This window comes from Pithys albifrons, chromosome 16 (assembly GCF_047495875.1).
Source record: "Pithys albifrons albifrons isolate INPA30051 chromosome 16, PitAlb_v1, whole genome shotgun sequence".
NCBI lineage: Eukaryota > Metazoa > Chordata > Aves > Passeriformes > Thamnophilidae > Pithys > Pithys albifrons.
Genome location: NC_092473.1, coordinates 9,532,054 through 9,553,766, shown reverse-complemented (window position 1 = coordinate 9,553,766; position 21,713 = coordinate 9,532,054). Strand labels below are relative to the sequence as shown.

General features: G+C 40.8%; 1 protein-coding gene across 2 annotated transcripts in view; it reads right to left on the bottom strand.

Annotated features, from left to right (window-relative positions):
- MOSMO (modulator of smoothened) overlaps positions 1–21,713 on the bottom strand; it is a 32,293-nt gene that overhangs the window by 4,222 nt on the left and 6,358 nt on the right. Inside the window, exons 2-3 of one of the 2 annotated variants that reach the window (XR_011699204.1) lie at positions 6,173–6,385; positions 5,204–5,310 (exon numbers count right to left, since the gene is read on the bottom strand). Coding sequence is in view for 1 of the 2 variants with exons in the window: in XM_071571310.1 (XP_071427411.1) it covers positions 6,173–6,385 (213 nt within the window). In the remaining variant the exon portion in view is untranslated. The remainder of the gene's footprint in view (positions 1–5,203; positions 5,311–6,172; positions 6,386–21,713) is intronic. The other variant, XM_071571310.1, reaches the window with a different exon arrangement.

Here is a 21,713-nt window from a genome sequence, read left to right as displayed (position 1 = left end):
CTTCTATGCATTTCAACTGTCTTTCAAACATTATTTATTGTGAGTGGAACATGGCAGCTCAATTCCTATTATTCAACCAAATCTAATTAGATCTGGGAGGAGAGAGGGGTTGAACCTGCTCTGTTCTCCCACCAACCCCATAAATCCACACACCAACATCTCCTAACATGATGCACAGCTCACATTGAAGCCTCTCATACTCTTCAAACTCTTCCTATAACCCAGCCATGCAGAAAAGAAAATTCAAGCCAAGCTACAATGCTCCTGCCTGAACAAAGTGCATTATATGCTGAGTTTTTTCAGGTTTCTCTCAGTTAACACAGGCTTCTGCTTTTAGTTTGCTAGTAAAAGGGACACAGGTGCTGGCTGTCCTTGTCTCCCTTTTCACCACCACTACAAGACAGAACTAACTCTGGGGATATTGTTTCCTACTTAAGCTTCCTCACAAGTCAAACAAACAACAGTAAACCCCACTTGCAATGGTAACAGCCATCACCAATCAGTGGCTCCTGTGCAAGTCAGCAGTGCTGCAGCTTCCTACCTTCCAAAGGTAGATAAAATACAGTCAGGAGCTGGCCTGCCTCCTTGGGCCTCACCTGGACAAAGTTCCTACTCTTTACAAATGAGGAAATGATGGGCTGGAGCAGCCTCAGTGTTTTTTAATGTAACTTCACTACTGCTCTTCCTGACTAAATACACATGCTCCAGTTTCTCCAGCTACAGTGTTACATGCCCACACTAAAACCAATTTTTAATGGACTCCGTGTTTATCCAAAACTAATAGTTTACCACCTATTTTATGTCTTAGTGCTGGTGATTTCCACAGCAGAGGTCTCAGATCTGAGGAAAACCACTCATATTTCCAGAAGGTACTAGTTGTGGGCATGATGAGTCTGAATTGAAAGAGTGTCCAAGTAGGACCTGGGCACAAACAAAAAAGGACAGTTTCATAAACCATGATCCACGTCAGAACATCAGCTGCTCCCTGATTTCCAAAACATACAAAGCAGCTTTCCAACACCTCGAGCCAAGAGCAAACAGCAGCAGGATCAGCCTGTCCTCAGGCTGACAGCACCTAGCAGGAAAAAACCAGATGTTCCACTGGAGGGGGCTCGTGTCTCGCTCATAACGTGCTCGAACCGGCGGTTTATTGCTCGAAGGGGAAGAGAAGGAGAACCAACAGAAAACATCTGGCAACTGCACAGTTACCACATTGCTGCTCAGTGCCATCCATTAGAACAGAACCAAAGGCCCAGATCTAGAAGATTTTCATCTACATGATTACTGGTCCATGTAATTCCACACTACACAATCTAATCCTTAAAGAATGTTTCCCTTTTTTCAATTGTATCTTAACAAACAGCTGGTCCATCTGAGGAAAGCATGGGTGGGTATGTGCCTCTTGTACAAGCTCTGTCTGTACTTGACAGGTCCAGAAAAAAAACAGTTGATGTCTGATGCATAACACAACATACAATTAGTAACAGGTTGAACAATATCCTGAAGATGAGATACATTACCATAACTCAGCAGGTTGCCCATTACAGCCAGTTTGTTCATGACAAATGTTCCAGTTATTTACAAACCCTGTCTAATATTTTAACAAAAACACACTTACAGGAAATAGATTTTGGATTCTGAAAACAACCTGCACTTTCAACATTAAATCTCCTTTTTTACATTCAAGGTCTCCACAGCCGGAAAAGTTCTGATGGCCTCATGGATATGGTTGAAGAATAGATCTTTATCCCTCTCTACTAAACCAGTGCTCTTGAGGTGTGTTGTCCCTACACACAGCAGTGCTCCTGGGTCTGGGACCTGCTGCAGCTCTGTGTGTGCCAAGTGGAGTGTGCTCAGGGTCTCCTTGTGCTCCTGCCTGAGGACAGGAGGGTGCAGGTACCTCAACTCTCCCTCAGTTCACCTCAGAAGTAAAAATGAATTCTGCACGTGCAGGCAGGGTGCAGAATGCTCATGTGTGTGTGCATTTCAAACACTTACTACAGAGGGAACCAGCCACCTTTTCTGCTGGGAGGGTGTCCAAGCAATTTTCTTTGTATGGACTGGATTTTTAGTCTACTGAAATAGCAAATAAAAAAAGGATTCATCAAAGTCTCTGGCAGATTAGGAAGCCTGGCAAAGGAATTGAGGCAAAGTTTTGAGAAGTCATTAAGAAAGGACTTCATGATAAATTTATTTCAAAAAAAGAAGAAGAAAGTAGAGAGAAAATCCAATATATGAAGTGCTCATTTAACATGGTGTGTATTCTTTTAGAAGGAGATTTTTAAGGCAGTGGATAGGAATTTCTTATACAAGCTGTAGTCCAAATGTAGTTCTCCATATCTGGTTGTATCAACTCAGTGGATTTCCAGCAACCCATAAAGAACTTCCTCCTCAAGAGTACTTGCTTTTAAGTTCTTCCTTGTGCAGGAAAATTTGCAGAAAAGACATTTAATGACTACAATTTCTGCTAACAAAAATAATTAGGCAATAAAATACAATAACTTCTAGTTTGCATCTGAATGGTGGCTGTCAAAAACCCCAACGAGTTCTTGTAATTCTTCAGCTTGAAATTGTTTTGAGCATCTAAAGACAACTGCAAAAAATCCAATCTTAAAGAAATGGTCTGATCTTTTGAGGGCTCACTGCAGTACCTGCTCACCTCTTTAGAGACACATAACATAGACAGCAGCACCTGGTACAAATGTTTAATAACTCAAGAAGCATTTTGTTCACTGGGGAACACCAGGGACAGACATTCACAGAATAGCTACTGTTAGTTAAGGATGTGATTATCCTGCCCTATTTTCACTTGCATTCCAGAAAGCAAGTCCATTATGCTCATGAACTTTTAAATCCTCGGAAAAAAAAAAAAACCAAACCAAACCAGACTGTCTGGTAACTGCTAGAAAAAGGGTAGAAATATGATTTTTCTGTCTAACATCTCCTCCCTTGATACAACTCAGAGAAGCACCTCATTCAGTGGTAGCAGACACTGAATTAATTCCCTTTCTAGCGGTAGCAGATGGTAGGAGACCTGAATCTGTAAGATGTAAACAGATCTTGAGGGAGCTCTGTGAATTCCAGCAACAGCCGAGATTGTTACAATATACATAAGACCACCTGAGAGGCCTCCCCAGGGAATAAGCTCTGCACGTTGTTGCTAATCATGGAATTCAACAGTACCTGTCCAAAGGTCCACAAAAATCTCAATGTTAGAGATTTACATAACCTTCATCACACCCTCTCTTTTAGAGTGTAAAACTACTGTAATATCAGTGACATCTTGCAGTATGACAACATGACAACACCTATCACATCAGTAGGAATACTGTGATTCCTGAAGGACTCATCTGCAGAAGGTGAAGGAAAACCTTCACATCTGCCTTCACAAGACTTTAGTCACTCCTGCAGTATGACCTGGAGGACAGAAGTATCTCTCCTCGCCTCAAAGCTCTTCTGCAGGAAACCCATCCATGGCTGGGGAATGAGGCAAATGCTCTGCTTGTAAATCCCCTCTCAGGTGTGTCCCTTCAGAGGTGGATACAGGAGAGAGAACCCACACATCCAACTTTTGTCTTTCACATCTCTTCCCTAAGCAAGACAGACAAGACTACTCTCAGCAACAGTTCATATTTATAGGTTCATAGTTGAAAAAATCAGAAGTCATCCAAGACGACAAGCAAAAACTGCATGAGCTATGCAAGTTATGCATTTACATACAAATTCCAGCAGGAACTGGGCAAGTGACCTCTCTCCAGGCTTCCCTTGCTGCTGTCAGAGCTGCAAGGAAAGGGCTGAGCAAGAGGATTCCTTTGCCCTCAGAGATTTACTCCAGACCCTCTTGCCTGTGAAGGAACGGAGCTGCCAGTCCCAGAGCTTCCCTGGAAGTCCCAGCAGACTTCCCTGCCCGCCTAGGAGGGCATGTTCTGTGTGGGGTTCAGACAGTTCTGTGAGAAGGGTATCTGCCAGCAGCCTGCATGAGGCTGTTCAGTCTTGAAATCACTTGCAGATGAGATGAAATACAAATATTAAGTTTTCCCTACCCCCTTGTAATGAGTTACACATGTTTTCATATAAACAGCAATGGTACTTCACGGGAAGGACCTGCTCATGGTATTCCAAGCTGATTCCATATGGCTGCATGTTTCCTAATACTGATCTACCAATAAGTTACTAATTTGTGTTGCATCCAATGAGCCACAGATGTCACTCTCATCAAGTTTTTGAAAAATATAGAATTCTTCCTTCCATTCATTTCTGGTTTTCAATTTTTTCTTACAAGTGAGTTAAGCAGTAAGATTTCCCATCACCATTGTTAACAGGAATGCAAAGGTCACAGAGTTTTATGTATGATGAATACCAAAGAATTGAATTTTATAATTTTGGCAATGCAGTGATTATAATCTTAATAGAATTATGAATAATTCTGACTTGGAAAAGAACAAATTAGAATGTTTCATTATTAAACATCTCATAACAAAAGACAACTGCTCAAATAAAAGAATGTCCTTCTATACTGAGACATCTAATAATGGACCTGTTGCAAGCCTGAAGAAATCTACAGGAAAAAATCCCACCAAAACAAGACAAAAATGAGCCTTAGGGTACCAGACTTTTTGGCTGAACTAATCATCACAGCTGTAGAAAACTAAAGGTGCAGGGATGCAACAATTTGAGATATTTAAGAAAAACATTAATATACAGTACTTCAAAACCTCTCTGTGCCCTAAAGCTTTGACTTCAGCTTACTGTAAGAATCTTAATTTTATACAGCATTTTGAGTTTAACCCCCCTGCAGATATTAGACATACATGAAATAGGTACAGATAAACAAGTGCACTGGAAAAGTGGGGGTGGAATATTCAGTAATACTCATATCTGCTATTTCAATCATTCACCGGAAAATAAATAAAAGTTAATCACAACGGATACAGCATTTCAATAGCTCCATTGTCTGCAAGAGCTGCACTAATAATTTAATATGCTGTGTAGCAAAGTTGTCAGAAGGATGGCTTTGATTGTACAAGTGCCTCAGTGAAGTACCTTTGTTGAAGCTGAGCACTTTTTAATATTATTCCCTTCCCCAAAACAAGGTTAAATCTTACTTGTATTACATATCATTAGATGTCACAGAGTTCCATTAAACCTTATTTATGCTCCTGTAAACCACAAACTTGTATTTTCTAGTTAGTGTTCACACTACCTTTAGTGGCATGTCATAATTCAAGTCAATTTAAAAGCCCTCAGGTTTTGAGTTTTTTCATGCTGTCATCCCCACCATTAAGGCACCATTTCACAGTTGGGCTAAGCCTGTAACACACACCAAGAAAAGGAAGGTTGAAAGTTATTCCCCTTGCTTGTTAGAACGGTTTTTCTCCTGCACTTAAGTAGCCATAGGATATGTTTCCTTGTGTGGAAACACAGGGCTGCTGGACAAGGGTCAGCTGTGAGGAGTTACACTGGTGCTTATGCAGAGCAGAGCCAAGGGAGGCACAGAGACACTGGCACTGCTCCCTCCAGCTAAAGCACGGGGCAGGTCACTCGTGGAAGCAGAATCTCAGTGCTGTGAAGCACAGCAGGTGCTCTGCAGTGGGCAATCCTCCTGCATAGCCAATTAGGATGCAGATACTCCGAATGAAGCAGCCGCTGTGAGCATGGAGCAGGGCTGAGCCAGTGAGCCAGCACCAACCCCGAGCCAGGTGGTCACGAGACACCTGAAGGAGGGGTGATTGTCTTAGATGGACCAACTGCCTCCTCTGCCTCACAGAGGGAATCTTCTGTCATTCCATGCTGCTAGGAATAAGTCCTGGATATACGGGAGTGGGGAAAGTATGAAATACTACCAGACACTCAAAGCAGGACTGATCTCTTCTATCCTTGCTCATTTTCTTACATCAATTAATGGCACTGCCCAAGGAAGGTCAAGGGGTCAGGCCTTCCCTTCTCTCACCTTAGGCCCAAGGCTATTACTCCCTCTCAATTATAGTCACTTAAGACACCAACCCCTTTATTTTGGAAGACTTACTTTTCCCTCAGACGTGGTATTTAAAGAGAAGGAATGTTTTGTGTGGTAGGAGCCCTAAGCACTGCTCCTTAACAGCACTGCAGTGTTACTCCAGACTCCACCAGTTTATCCTGCATACAGGGCAACTGTGCAGTTGAGGTCACTTACTTCCAGTGAAAGCTATCCAGCGGGCATATTTAGTAGCTTCTCTTCGCCAGTGCGAAGCCACCAGCAAACCACAAGTGACAGTTAGTGAAATGATTCCCATTATGATGAAAAATAACGTAGTGACCCACTCAGGAGGCAGCCGTGGAGGAATACAGGTCCTGTCACGTCCATGGATGGTTTGACACTGTCGCACAAGGCCAACTGTGAGAGCACCTGAAAATACATAGCAGAGAGGCAAGTAAACTTTCAAAGTCCTCTCTGAGGGGCGCTCAATCGCAAACCAAAGCTCAGAATTGCCCCAAAATAAGGGATTCTTTCCTTGATGAACCTTAATAAGTCTTTCAAACACAGAGAATGGGGCTGGCATGCTTTAAATGTGTGTCTTCAGGTTCTTTCATCATATGCTTGCACAAGGTGAAGTGAGATGGCTGCAGCTGTATCTGGTTCCTGAGTGGCAATCAGGGTCCAATCAAAGGGATAAAGCACCCATAATAAAGCCTGCCAGTATCAGCTAATGTGGTAGCTGAGCTGTATAGAGTATCACTCCCTCATCTCTGCAAGATGAAGTACTTTTATGATCTAACAAAAGGAGTTGCAGCCCCCTAAGATGCCTTTAATTGCCTAATATCTTCTTCCCCCATCTGTAAATAGAGCTTTAGTGCTCTAAGTCTTGCAGCAGAAACTGCATTTGATTCCTCTATGATCCTAAAAACACTAAAAAAGCCCCCTGCTTTCTCACAAGAACTCTCTAAGAGTCCTTCTATGCAAGACCAGCCAGTCCTTTTGAAAACTAACAAAAATTACTACACAAACTGGGATAACTCCACAAAAGATCTATCAAAAAGATCCTAGAAAAAGGGTAAGACTGGTACAGGAACCATAAAGATGTACACAAAATTATGTATTTTCTGTTAAATAACAGTAAAAAATTCTGCTTTAAAATCCTATTCAGTGCTTTTGAGACTCATAAAGAAGTCTCTTTAATAAGTTATATTTGTTTGGAAAATTTTAACACCAATTTAACATGCAAGCTTGAGCCCATTTCTTCCAGTGTCTCTTAAACAGTAAGTTCTATATTTCTTAATTTTGTCCCTTCTTCTGAACCATTTTCCTTAATAATCACAATTGCCCTTTATCTAAACTAGCAAAAACCACCAGTGGACTGCAGTAGAGTCAACAACTTTCTCCACAAACTGCTGCAAGTAAATATTGTTTTAGCTGATCTGTTTCATATAAAAAGAGGGCAACTTAGAAACAATTACTGTAAGACTCGGAAGCTTAGGGTTCAGCATGTCCTTTGGAGGGGGAAACATCCGTCATACTTTTTAGTGTCTTTTTGAGAAAAAAAAAAAGAAGCATGAAACAAAGAAAAAGGCCAATAGTCAAAAGGGTAACCAGTCCTAATGCACCTCCTAGAATCCTGAAGCCAATTTCTGCAGATCCTGCCTGCTCACACCTCAGCAATGAGTACCCCCAGAATCAATCTGACCTTACAATCACTGGGTTAGAAGCAGCATATCCTGTTCTGTCAGGTGTAGGTGCTTCGCATACACTCCCAGAATCAAAAGGAAAAGCGTTACTGCATCAGTTCTGTTGAAGCTTTCCTGTAACCTTTGTTTAGACTGCAAAATTTGAGCCCTATTCAAATACATCCTTTTAATTGCACACTCATCAGCTGAAAGATTCAGAGATGAATTTTCAGCTAAAAGTCGAACAGCTACAAAACCCAGTAAAGTCTGAATTCTCTACTCCAGATATACACCAATCACACCATTGCTGTGCCCCAGGATTACACAAAACTGAGCCAGAACTACACAAGCAATCCTGCACAGCTCACACTCCTGTACAGTGCAGTTTTGTATGAACTGCTTCTCTGGTGGATTTTCAGTCTGCAATGTCTCCATGTACATCAGCTGCTGGGACAGAGGGGAGATGTGCCTGGGTCTGTAAAAGTCAAACTCCCTGAGCACACACACTGCAGAACCTCATACAAAATACTCAGCAGTTTCCTGTAGTTTGGGGATAAAGAGGCCATTCACTGCAGTGTCATGGAACAGGAAATCAACCCCAATCACTCTGCAAGAATAGGAGTTAACAACAGTTTTACTATATTTACAGCAGAAGTCAGTTTTTTCCAAACTGTAATTCTAATCAAAGAATGACTTCATAAAAATGACATCACAGACTCAATAGATGTTTTCTGAATTCAAAGACCTCTCCTGGCTTCTGTAGTGATAATTTAGTGCATTTTTAACTTTGGCAAAAGCAACAACGGTAAGTGCAACGGTGTTGGACTTGTTTTCATTTTGTGTGTTAACTGAAACTGAAGAACAGCTGCTATAGATGAGCATGGACTAGCAAAAGACAACTGTTTAATCTTTTAGATGAATTTACAATTTATATTGAAGATATTTTTCAATTAACATCAACACATTTAACATGTTAGGCTTATAAAGAACTCAAAGCTAAGCCCAGTAGTGCCATATCTAGAGGAAACAGAAGAGAACTCCATCTTGAACTATTATTTTTCAATGCAATTTTTTTACTGTCAACATCTACTTCTCTAAAGGGTCATTTTCTCAAAAAAACCCCACACAAACGAAGAAACTCAAAAATAAAAATGAAAAAAAAAAGGACAAAAATCTCTGAATTGTGAGTCCCAGAGTAGCATTCCTTTTTAATATACAAGAATAGTTATAAGAAAACATCCAAAGTATGCTTTCCTAAACACCACTTCTGGTGCCCAAGTGTATTGTTTCACTCTGGTTTTTTCTCCTTCTTTTTCTTTTTTTTGCAGAATTTTAAAGCGTCAGGAAGTAAATCTCAGAATTTGTCATTTTGGAGGAAATACACTGAACTTTATGGTTAAACTTTTGCTAGCTCATACTTAGGGTTTTTTTCCTTCACTCTGATCCATGGATTACAAGTCTGAAGTAGACATACTTCATATTCAAGGTTTTGAGCCTTGAGTCTGCAGACTCCAAGAGGCAAATGGAGGGCAAGAGGTCTGTGAACCACTTCTGAAGGTTTCACAAAGGTAACTGGAAAAACAACCTCATTATGTACTCATAAATTTAGTTATAGTTCAAGTTTAAGTTGACTCTACAGGAATACCTCACTTGTGTACATAAACTGGGCACAAGGAAATTAAACCTCAGGGCTTTCTCCCATAGTGACAAATCTCCTGTTGAATGCAGACTTCAAAGGAAGCCTCTGGTGTGGAAAAAGCGTATTTATTTGCCATGAAATTCAAAAAAAGACGGTGTTTATATGGCATTTTATTGTGTTGGTCCCATTCTAAAGTAATCAAGCAAACAGTTGCCAGGCAGCTGCCAACAAACTGTCACAGAAAATCTTGTTCAACCTTATCTAGTTTACCACTGAAGGAGGGACAGAGATACCAAACTGAACAGCCTCCTTTTGCCTGGAGTTTGAGCATAGCCCAAGAGTCCATCTCAAACCAGTCACCAGGTTCCACCCCGATCCACAGTAAAACCAGAGAATTTTAAGTCATTCTCTCGGACCAACTTCAGCATAATTGCTGCAAATCCAAGCACCTACCACAGGCATGAAACAAATGGCACAGCCAGTAGATTAGGCAGCTTAAAGATGGATCCAGCCCTAAACCATGTGCAGTGGAGTGGAGGTTGGAGCACACCTGCCCTTCCTCCACCTCCCCATTCCCACACGGCACAGCCCCCGGGAGCCGCAGGGACAACCTGGAGGTGCAGGAACTTCTCCCGTGCTCCTGTTTGCCTCCCTCATCAGAGCTTCCAACACCGGCATTGTCCAGGTCAGCACAGGCAGTGCAAGGTGATTAGGATATACATGCACTAATTACCAAAAATTACATTCAACCTTTATGAAATCAGAGAATGCTGCACTGAGCAAATGTTAGTGAAGTGTCCTTACTCTTTTCCAGTAAATCTATTCCCTGAAGTGCCAAAGCATTTCAAACACATTAAACAACCTTCCAGCAGTGCCTGTCTATAACCAGGACTCCAGATAATACCAGGGAAAGATTTTGTGATCATCCAACTCCTCCAGACTGACAGTAATGCTCATTTTCTGACACTGCATATTTTTACTAGAATCGGTAATGAAGACTCTTTAACAAATACACCAACACTGGGAAGCATCACCTGTTTAACAATTTCCACAAAACCACTGAGGGAAAGAGGGAGAAAGGCACCAAACCACTGTAGGGCAAGCTCTTGTCCTCCCCCTGGGTGCAGAGGAGCAGCTGCCAGGGAGCAGACCCCCAGGTCCCCCTCCAGCCCCGGGTGCTGTGCCATCCCTCTCCCGTTTCCCTGGTAACTACAGAGCCACCACGGAGGAATCACACACTACAGAGAGAAACAAAGATTGCTGCAGCCCTTTGACTCCCCCTCCTCTACATCACTTCTGAATTATTAAAAGTGGCACAGCAATACCACGGCTGGGAAGCCGCAGCACAATAATGGCCATTCAGATGCTCACTGTTCATCTGTTCCTTGACTGCCAGAACATGTGGGATCAAATGTGCCAGATGGACACAGGAGAGGTGCCAATTCCATGAGGAGCTTGCCCAGCATAAGAAACAACTAATATGGTAAAAGCATAATGCAGAGAATGAGGTGGGGCTCAGACATTAGAAGGTCACAGAGCTCAGCAGTTATGCTGTCACACGAGCACCCCGAGAACTGCTCTTTCTCTGCTTGGGGTACCTGCTCCTCCTCTGTCCTCTCCTACTGTCCCCACTTGAAAATGCCTTTACTCTTTCCTATCATTTTAGAGAAAATGCTATTCCTTGGGTTTAAATGCATCTGTAACCCCTTACATTCTGTGACAACAGCTTCCTCACCTTTATCTTCCATACATCAATTGCATCCTTAGCAAAATGCTTAACATTAACATTAAATAAATATTACAGCCCAATATGGCTGGTGAGGAGGTCAAACCATCCAACCACTCCCAGACAGCTGCCTGCTCTCCCTCCCTCGCTGCCCTGATGAGATGGGGGGATTCTGCTAGAAATGCCAGTTGTGAGTGCCAGACAATTTCTGCTCAAACAAGATGCTTTCCTGTAGTGTCCTGAGGACTTGTTAAACCATCTCTGCTAAGCGAAGAGCACAGTGTAGAGGGTTCCTAATGAGGTGCTGGTGACAAATCTCAGCCCACCGCCAACGTGGCAAGGACACTGGCAAGTTCCATGTTTTAGTAATGAGCACAGAATATGGAGCTGTGTTATCTGGGCACACTAAAACATTCATTGCTGCTGGTTAAGTAACAGTCACATGCCAGGGAATGACATATGTAAAATAAGGGCAGCTCAGTTAAGCCATTCCCTGTAGCCCTCATTGTGCCACAGACAAGGACAGTTTGTAGAAAACTTCTAAGTTCTATTGAGCTTATAAACTTAAATGGGAAAAGGTGCACGTCCATCTAAGAGGAGGAACAGGCTGCAGCTGTTCAGTGCACAGCTGAATCTTGCTACCAACTCAGCTGGAAACTTGAAAGGTCCAAAGAAAATGCAGTGATTTGGTCATGGCAGACCAATTCTCTGTACCAATGTTAAGGATAACCCTCAAGTTTCCCTCAGCCACCTTGCCCCTCTAACATATCTGCTGTTCCCTGATTGCAGCCAAGCCCTTCGGACACAAGACTGTTCTCAAAGTAAGCAAAGCACAGCTGAGGAACTCCTGAGAGGAGCAAACAACACAGCATGGTGAGTATAGTTCCAACACATCTGACTGTAACAGCAAACAAGGAGGAAGTATTTCCAAGATGAAAATTTTCAGTCATCAAAGCAATTTGGCAGTTCAAGTGGGATGTTTCCCATTCTTATATATATGGAATTTATTTTCCCACAATGGGCACTTGATGTAGCTATACAAAGGGGGAAGAAAGAATGACATATTTAGGTTTATTTATATGTATTTTGTTTTGGGAAAAATTCCTATTAATTCTATATTCTAGGTAGTGGTTCTGAGGAAACAGAACATGCTCTCCTTTCTGCCTTTCCTGAAATCCAGGGAACTGACACTGCTAATCTTTCCCCACCACAGCCTTGGGGTACTTCACACAGTTAATTCTACTTATTCCAGTGCAAAACTCCATCAGGAATCAGGCCCTGTACCCTCTCTTATGAGGAGATTAGTCATGCTCGGAGTAAGCAATGCAGCAGGTTAGGGGAAAAGCTATGCCTTTGTAGGAAAAGAACCACCTCTGGTGAGAAGGGGAAAAAGATAACAGCATCCTGCTGGTTTGCAAAAGCAAGGAGGAAAAAAGGATTAGCAATGCTGGGGAAGGGCACTTGATTCTGCAGGGCACAGTCCATGTTGTAGCAGTCAGAGAGGTCTGGGCTCTGAACAGGCCCCACCCACGATGCCCCACAGGCAGAGCTCACAGAACTGGTTTGTATCTCAAACTGCTCACAATTAGAGCCTTGTAAAAGGAAATGTGGTTAGTCTTCATCCAAATTTTCAACCACTGACCCATTAAAGCAATTTCAAACAGCCTCAAACAACATCATATCAGAGCATTTGTTAAAATAGCACACACACATAAGTAACTGCACCTAAGTAACTATAAGTAAGTTGAACACCTTCCTGCACATCTGTGCTTAGGTCATTGGTGTAAGACAATACAAAAACTGAATTATATCTCAATAGCAATAAAGGGTATCTAAAAGGATCAAAATAGAAGATAGGATCGGCTGCCAGTTTCTAATCAAGTATGAGAAGACCAGATCTCTTACTGTTCCTTCATCAATAATTCCTTCTTTTGTGAGGGATGGAGGGTTTGAGTAGATGCTCTTATGCCACTAAAATAACTTGGAGGTTACCATGCAGGATGATACTCAGGATGTGGCATAACAGATTGATTCTTTCACTGTGGATGTTCCAGTATGTTGTTCAGTTAGTAGATTCACAGGAAACCAAGTTCAGACTCACTATAATAAGATTTATGAATGTTAAAGGAAGGCTGAAAAGAATAACAGAGGATCAACTGCAAAAGCACAGAACACAGAGGAGTTCAAAACAAAGGGATTATGAATTATCTTTCCTGCCCTTTGTATGCCAAAGCTTATGGTTTTGGCACTCACTCCAATTTGTCTCTCAAATCATCTAACAGGTATTGTAACCCTGGGAAAAAAGCTTTGGAGTTTCTCACTTTGAAGCAGACCAGATGCAAGATCAATTCATACACTCACTGGATGTTTACTGGCATGAAAGAAGCAGCTAAAAATATTTATATAATGTTAAAAGGTAGTTTTCAATAAAGACCTAGATTTACTTGCAAAGTCCCTGCAATATTTAGAGTTCCTCTTTAAAGAGCAATTCAAGTTAATGTTTTAAGATTATGTTATATAAGCTGCTACTTCTCTTCTACTCCATTTATCCACACCAACTTTGAAAGGCACCATCCTTCTTGTTCTAGAGATGCAAAGGGTGTTTCCCTGTTTCAGGAATTAGGTATTCTTAAAAACACTCATACAGGTGAGGTAACATCTCCAGCTGCAAACCCAGCCACCTACCAATTTAATTGTATTTAACAAACTAATTTCCTGAGATTTTAACTTATCAGGTACCATTTTTTGTCACTCTTTGGAAAGCTTTCTGGCTTTTAAAGAGAAGAATGCAAAGTTTAAAAGTCTAAAGTCAAAGTTAGAAGAATTGTGGTATATCAGCAGAAAACTGCCTTGCTGCTGAACAACATCTGGTGCCTGAATTGCCTCAAAAGTTTTCAATTCCATGTTTGTATCATGCCTAATGCAAACCAAACACCCCCTTCACAAAAACCACAGTCTTCTTCCTCCTCCTTAAAAAAGAATAAAAATCAGGGGCCATCTATTTAGGAAAGACACACACATATTACAACAGTTTATTACTATAGATGACAATCATTGTGGTGTACTAGTTGTAAGTGATGTTTAAACTGCAGCCATTTGGACTAATGAAAGCAAGTTTATTTCTGAATTCCAACATACAAGTTTCAATGTCATGTTGCTTCTGTATTTGCTTTATTGAATCTTTTTTCTTTTGCACCCCCTCCTTCTTTTTTTACTACTTTAATTATTTTTTTTAGATGGACCACAGACTCTGAATTATCCTCAGGCAACAACGCAGGAACAACTCTCCTGACACAACAAAGGCTCTGTGTATTCTCACATATCAGAACCAAGAAATCTGCCCATTCTGAAGGTATTCTTTCCTACTTCAGATGTCAGCATTAATTAAATGTTGCTAAGCAGGATCTCTAATAAGCTCCATCCTTCTGGTTGTTCATTTTCTAACAATAAAAGCATTTTCACAGTGGGACAGTGTTGTCAGTGACTAGAATCTTTAGTGTTTCTGAAGTGGCAAGGGCCTAGAAAAAAGAGAGATATTTTTTAAAATAAGAAAACAATGTTTTATTTAGCTTAAAAAACCAAACAAAACCCCACAGTAATTCCCATTTTTCCACCAACCAAAATAGAGCTACTCAAAGTTGACAAAATTCACTGCCTAAAAGAAGAAAGATCAAAGGCAGTGTCAATATTTAAAAGTGATTTTTCTAGTCAGCTACACCAGTTTTATGCCATATGTTCAGTTGAAAGCCACAAGCTATGACACCTACAGCTGTTCTGGCATTTAACATCTGATGAGCCTGTGTTCTTTCTAACAGAGTTAGTTATATTTGGCTTCAGAGAGAGCTGTAAAATGATCCTCTCTATCCAGTACCCCACATGACCCTACCCCAAGCTCCTCTGGTCTGCTCATCACTTCCCCACTGTCTGGTTGATGTGCAGGTCTTTGGGGCTGCAGGGACAGGAGTGGCCAGGCTGGTCAGGAATGGCAGCACCAGAGTTTGCCACGTAGTATGAACACAACACAGTCAGAACAACACAGAAGTTCTGGATCTTCACAGTGCAGAGAATCACCTTCCACACAGGTCTGTTCACAGCCTGGCAATAACTAGACTTCAGAGCTCTTCATTTTTAACTTCTGCATAGCCAAAACCATCATTTCATCAAGCCAGTTGAGTTTCAAACTTAGTTCAAGCAGATCAAGATAGAAACACCAAAATGCCCCAAACACTCCAAATAAAGTATCCTATCATTCTCTATTCATGGAGAGGAAACTCAGAGGAGCATCAGCCCAAAGCAATTTTTCTCACCTAGTGACAAAGGCACTCAAGGTAGGGGGAAAATTGAGGCCCTGCCCCTACACTCAAGATTGCTTGTGCATTTTAGCAAATTAAATTCAGGAGGAATAAGGATGCTCTTCCTCTGTCAGACATAACTGTTGTGCTCTGGGCTTATCTCCGCTTGCATCAGACACGCTCCAAGGACACCCACTGACCTGGCTCATCCATGGCCTTGTGAACCACTCAGTGGACAAGGTGAAAAGGGAAGTGTTGAAATTCCTTGTGGCATTTATATTAGAAACATATTTGCAAAGTTTAGTCCTCTGTTCTGCAAACACTCAGCCCAAACACACCTTATGTGCTTTAATGTTTACTCACACCTGAGCCTGACTTTCTCTTGGTCCACTTCTGAGAGAACATGTTAGGCCCAGATTGCCTGAAAGTACAACAAATAGACTATGCTAAATAAAGAACAAAACATTCAAAAAGCAAACAAAATGTACTAACAATTGTGGCAGTTTCTTCAAATCACAAAACTGATGGCAGGATTGTATTTATAGCAACGAGGACATGAGAAGGGAAGTTGGCAGGTAGGAGTAATCTTTTATTAAAACCTCTAGAATAACTGGAAAGATTAAGCACATTTCTGGTCTTGCAAGCCTTTCCTTGTACACACAAGGTTCCCTCACTGTACTAGCCGGGGATATAAAAGATCCTATCCCTGTCTACCAGACTTGGCTTTATTCCATAAGGCATCTTTGTCAATTGAAGAATGACACCTATTTGCCCTAAGACATATTTCATTGCAAGTGGAAAAATATCTCAAGTAGAATAAAACCCAACCTTAGATTTTATTCCCAAGGGCGCTTTTTAACTGTTGCTAAATCTGTGTATGACGAGCTTGTAACAACCAGCAATACAGGTTAAACTGCACCTTAAACAGGGATGAGGTGCAGGGCCAAAGATTTCATTGTCTCCAGTAACTATTCATGTGTTGAAATACAGACAGACAGACATACAGCTTAACTGCATACAACCTGTCCTCAGGGACTGCTGGCACAGTTAGTATTTTAACCCCCCCCCAGTTTAAATAGTGGCTTTAACTTTTCAGGCAAACTGTAAAATAAAACAAACCAAACCCAAACCTTCTTGCGCAGCAATAATTCTAAAATTTAGGCATTTACTTGTTGTTCCCATCACAAGAAAAACATTAAAAACAAACAATGGGAAGGCAGGAAGCATATTCAGGATTTATCCTCAAGTTATATTTTCTTACCCCTTTTGCTAGGCCAAGTCCTTGTTTTAGAAGCCTGCATAATTTAAGCCTGAATTATTTGGGCAATTAACAGGTGCTGTCTGTGTGGTGATAACACTTTCTCTCTTATCACAAATTGGCATCTACCAAAATAAATTCAGAGTCTGGAGACTTCTACTTTTTTTTTCTTGCTAGAATAAGAGAAGACAGACCATTCCTGAACAACAGTTAAATTTACACTTTGCTGAAATAAAATACAACTTTATTGAAACAGCAAATCTGAGCCCTTTCTGAGCAAGGGGGACTGTTCTTACTTAACACGCAATCAGAGGTTATATAGTGCTCCAAAGAGCCTATATGTTAACCCATGTTTATACAGTTGTTATATTGACACTCTGAAACAGAATTCACTCTAATTTTAGATTTTATACAAACAACTAAGAAATGGTCTGTCCTTATCACCAACTTTATCTTACTGAACATCTACTTACAGAGAGGATTTACTTCAGATTCCACTTGGCATAAGTCAACAGACTTCTGTTTGTAAAACACCAACTACCACTTCTGGCCTTTCCTCTCTTTATGTCACCATTTTTCATGTATGAAGCTTCAAGTACTTCCTGGAAACACTGAGTGACCCACTAATATTCCACTGCAAGAATTTACAGGACCACATTAAACATTCTTTGCCTGTCAATCTTTCCAGGTTTCTTGTACAATCTTGTTGCATTAAGTTGAATTAAGTGTGGGTTTAAAACCAAAGTGAAACATGCTTCTTCCCACATGAGTTTCCACAATGGAGAGCACATCATCAATGCGTGAGTTTAGGTGCACGATTAGTTTCAGAACAGAGTTCAGCCTAAGGAAAAAGAAGTTCTTCCTTCACCCCTGTGACTCCTGTTCCCCCACAGCACACAACGCCCACAAGGCTCCTCACATCCACAGGCACAGAAGCAACAGTGCATTTTCTCCTCTGCAAGGAAGGAAACCAGAATCTTCCGCTGTGGCAATCCTGGAGCTGACATTTCCACTGACTGTGGGAATACTGTTGGATTACTGTCTGTGTTTAAGAAAAGATACCTCTTAATGCTGCAATTTAGAGCATTTTCATTTTGTGTAGAGAAGACTGAACATCAAAGTATATTTTCAAGTCCAACAAGTCACCATCTATACAAAAGTCACCCTTCAGGGAACTTGAGGTCCATGACAACCCCTTACCAGTTTTCTTCACTTTGCTTTGGTATAAAGACATCCCAACTAAAGGCTGTGAATGTTTGATGCAATAAGCTCACACCAATGAAGTTACAGATAAAGCCATTCCCCCTTACTTGTACATTTCCCCAGCCTATCAGTGAAGTGAGGATCCCTCTCATTGCAGATGTATACCAAGATTTTATTGCAGAAAGTGAGCAGTTTCACTAACACAGCCTAAGAATGTATATATGCCATTAATGTGAGAAGAGTAGAAAGAATATGGTGTCAAAGCAGCCCTTCTGAAGCATTCACAGCAAAGCAGTTCTGAGGAACACACTTAATGATCAGTTGTCCTCTCCTATTCTGGCCCCATACCTATTCCTTAAAAAACAACTAAATGACATTTCTGCCAACAGCTGAAAGTAGTCACAGCAAGAGAAGTGGAAACAAGGCAAGAACAACCTGGACAAAAGAAGGGAAAATCCAGAGTCAGAATTGCAACACTACAGACACTACAAAGTGGCTCGATGATGAGCACTACAGAAATAAACTACTTGGCTTTACTGTCCATGAACACTGTAATTTGATTATTAAATTCTTGGATGTACCACGCTCAGAGACAGCCCAGCCCCACCAGTGCAGTGTCCAAACAACGGCACAAAGAATTGCTCACGGTCAAGTAAGTTCAAGGCCTAATGTGAACTGTCTTCAACTGGACAAGTATTTAAACATCTAAGTGGGGTATTAATCACTACACCTTGAGAGACTGTCATCCTTAATAATCTCAAAGTGCTTTGTGATTTATGGCACAGAACTGCAGCTACCATGAGGTTCTTGGGTAGCAGCCAACTGTTGCTTATCACACTGTGTTGTGAGGATGGGAAATGCTGGCTCTGGATACTGCACTGAATCCCTGGGAGGCTTTCCATGCCTTCACAAGGGAGCATTTCAGTTCATCCCAAGGACCCAGATGTAACACACTGACTGTGTTTTGCTCAAAGACAGGAATCAGACTCTACGTGCTCTGTATGAATTTTGAACCTCTGACTCTTCTCAGCAGGTATTTCATACTGGATTAGCCCATCCCACAGACAAACCATCACACTCAGGTGTTTCCCAAGGAACCCAAGAGAGACCAAACTCTTGCCGTCAACTCGATTTACAAAATTTAAAAAATATATACAGGATAATACATCAAACAGGAAATCAAACAATATCACAGGAAGAACCCAAAAGCTTCACCCTGAGAAAGGAGATAACCTATGACTGTTGAGTCCATATAGATTCCTACAGAATCAGGCCAATAGAAGTGCTTTTCCAGTCAAACACTCTAACTTGTTTCTGCAGTCCTTAAAATAGACACATACCCTGCACAGATCCTCTTCTTGGCCATATCTCCAGATTTTCAGATCTGTGTGTATCTCCATCAGTCAGAGGCTTGGGGAAGAAAAGTAAAATTGAGCAAAGCAGCTGGAGCACACATAAGGGGATTGCTGCAAAATTACCACAAAACTCTTTCCCAGCATATAGCCCTTATAAAATTGCTATAATTATCAATTGCTAAATTTGCAGGCATTCTGAATTACAATAGAAACTTATAATTAGGTAATGAAAAATTTATTTTTGAATTGAAAATTGTGGATACTATAAAATATCATTTTCCCAAATTATTTTGTACAAGAATAAACCAGCATCCACATTGTATTTGTTCCACCACACTACAAACATCATTTTGTATTTGTTTATAAAATAGAGAGCTGCATTTATCCACTGCAAAGGTCAATATTCCTCCTCATCCATGAGTCACTCCAGTTACCTTCTTCAGAAATACAAGTCTCAACCGCTGCTGGAAAAGGATTCAAGACGAAAATCCTACACACTGCAGCAGACAAGAAAAGTCAGTTCTCTCTACTTTGTTTCAAGACTAGCATGAAAATAAGTGGGAAAAAAGTTAAGCTGTTGTGAAGTACCTACAAAAAAAAAAGTAGGTCAAGCTTAAAAGTTTGACCTACTGATCTTTGTTTTGGCAAAAGTACAAATGAGTTTATATAATGCTGCTCACATGGAGAGCTGGCTGGAAACAAAACCATACAAATGTTTTTAATCAGCCTTGGCCATTAACAGGATTCCTTTTTTATTATTTCAGACAATTTTAAATTTTTGCTCTGCAGTACACACTATCAAATCCTTACTTTTAAGGTTCACATATTTAGGTCACTCTTGTGTTGATTTCAGTGTCAGTTTGTGGCATCTGATGTGACAGACACACCTAAAATCAGCTCTAGATTGATTTAAAAAACCATCACCGTGGAACACAGGTAAGTTCCTGAAACCACAAAGCTGAAGTCTCAACAAGGCACTTTCCTCACAGGTTTCATTATCTACAAAGCAGCTTTACAGCCACCTCCTTTGAATCTCAGCATATTCTGAGTTGGAAGGGACACATAAGGATCATCAAGGCCTTCTTGAGTAAAGCACAGGACAGATAAAAAACAAATCTCTATCTGCACATACTGAATAGAATTTAAATCTATAGTAACTTTGCATACTGCTGGCAAGTAAATAAAGACAAAAAGGTTATTCCCAATATCTGAAACTCAAGTACCTTATCAAAAGCATCTACCATCAGAAAAGACAAATGAAATGCCTGTTCTTCCGTGATTTTTTTTCTCCTCAATTTAACAAAGTAAAACTGTGATAGGAAAAAAAAGTTTTTTTAAAAAAAAGAAATTAGAGCTCTGCTGCTAATGCACAGAAGCTTCTGTGATAAAGATACCACCTCTTTTTACAAAGGAAGAAATTGAGGTACTACCACAATAACTTGCCAACACTCAAAGTCAGCCATGCCAGAGGGGAGATTGGACAGGTAAATACAAGTTACTGGCTCCCAGATCTGTACTCTGTAATTGAAGATTTCTTACCTAATACCCTAATCAGAGAATGAGGAATTCAACAGCATTTGGTGAAAGGCAAATTAGTTTTTTACCTTCACATGCCAAAGAGAAAATAAAACATGCACCTCACAAGAGCAGCATTAGTTTGTATTTGTTAAAAAGCAGATGTAAAACATCAGTTCCTCAATGGACAGAAACAATTGGCTCTCTCATCCCTGCTCTGGCAGGCTCAAGTAACCAGCCTGACACAGCTCTCTTTCATGGGATTCTTCCTACACATGAAATAGTTCCATATGTTTAAATGTTGAGTGGTTGAGTAAGCACAAAATTAATTCATGACAACAATGCCTTTCTATTGATTTTTCTTGTGCCTTAAGGCCTGGTCAATTACTGAACCCAAGCACAATTCAAACACTCTGCTTTGTCACATTTTTATATCCACTTGAAAGATATCTACAGTCCCAAAGTGGAATGGAAATGTTCCTTTTCAAAAGGGCACTGACCCTCCCAGTCCAAGCAGACCTATTAACAGACTACCCTTGAGAGAGTATTCAGATTATATGGGGTTTAGAGTCTAGTTCTTATTTGGGTTTTGTATGGTTGTTTTTAAGGCCCTGGCAACATCTCCAAAATGCAGTTAGTGAGCACTGCCTGCATCTCAGGATCAGCAGGTCTTGATCTCCTCACTGTGCAGGTCAGCAGCAAATCACCACACACCACCTATCCCTCTCTGCTCACACCCTGGGAGCATCTATCAAAGCAATGTGCTTTCCTGAATATTTTGTTCCAGAACCTAATTTTAACACTCTGATGTTCAGATGGCTTTGGAGATTGCTTTTCAGCACTCCACCTCTTTCTAGGACCTGATGGTACATAATTCTTCATTCTCTGTATCATCATCTTTTTTTTATTTTTTGTATTCTCAGCATGTAATCCAAATAGGTTCAGGAAAGGGCAAATAACTTCTCCTGTCACAGTCACTACACCATAGCACAAAAAACCTTAGGAAAAAGTAATTTTGTAGAATTGCCTCCAATCATGACCCATCATTCTCTCCACCGAGAACTGGGAGACTCATGCTGTGTTT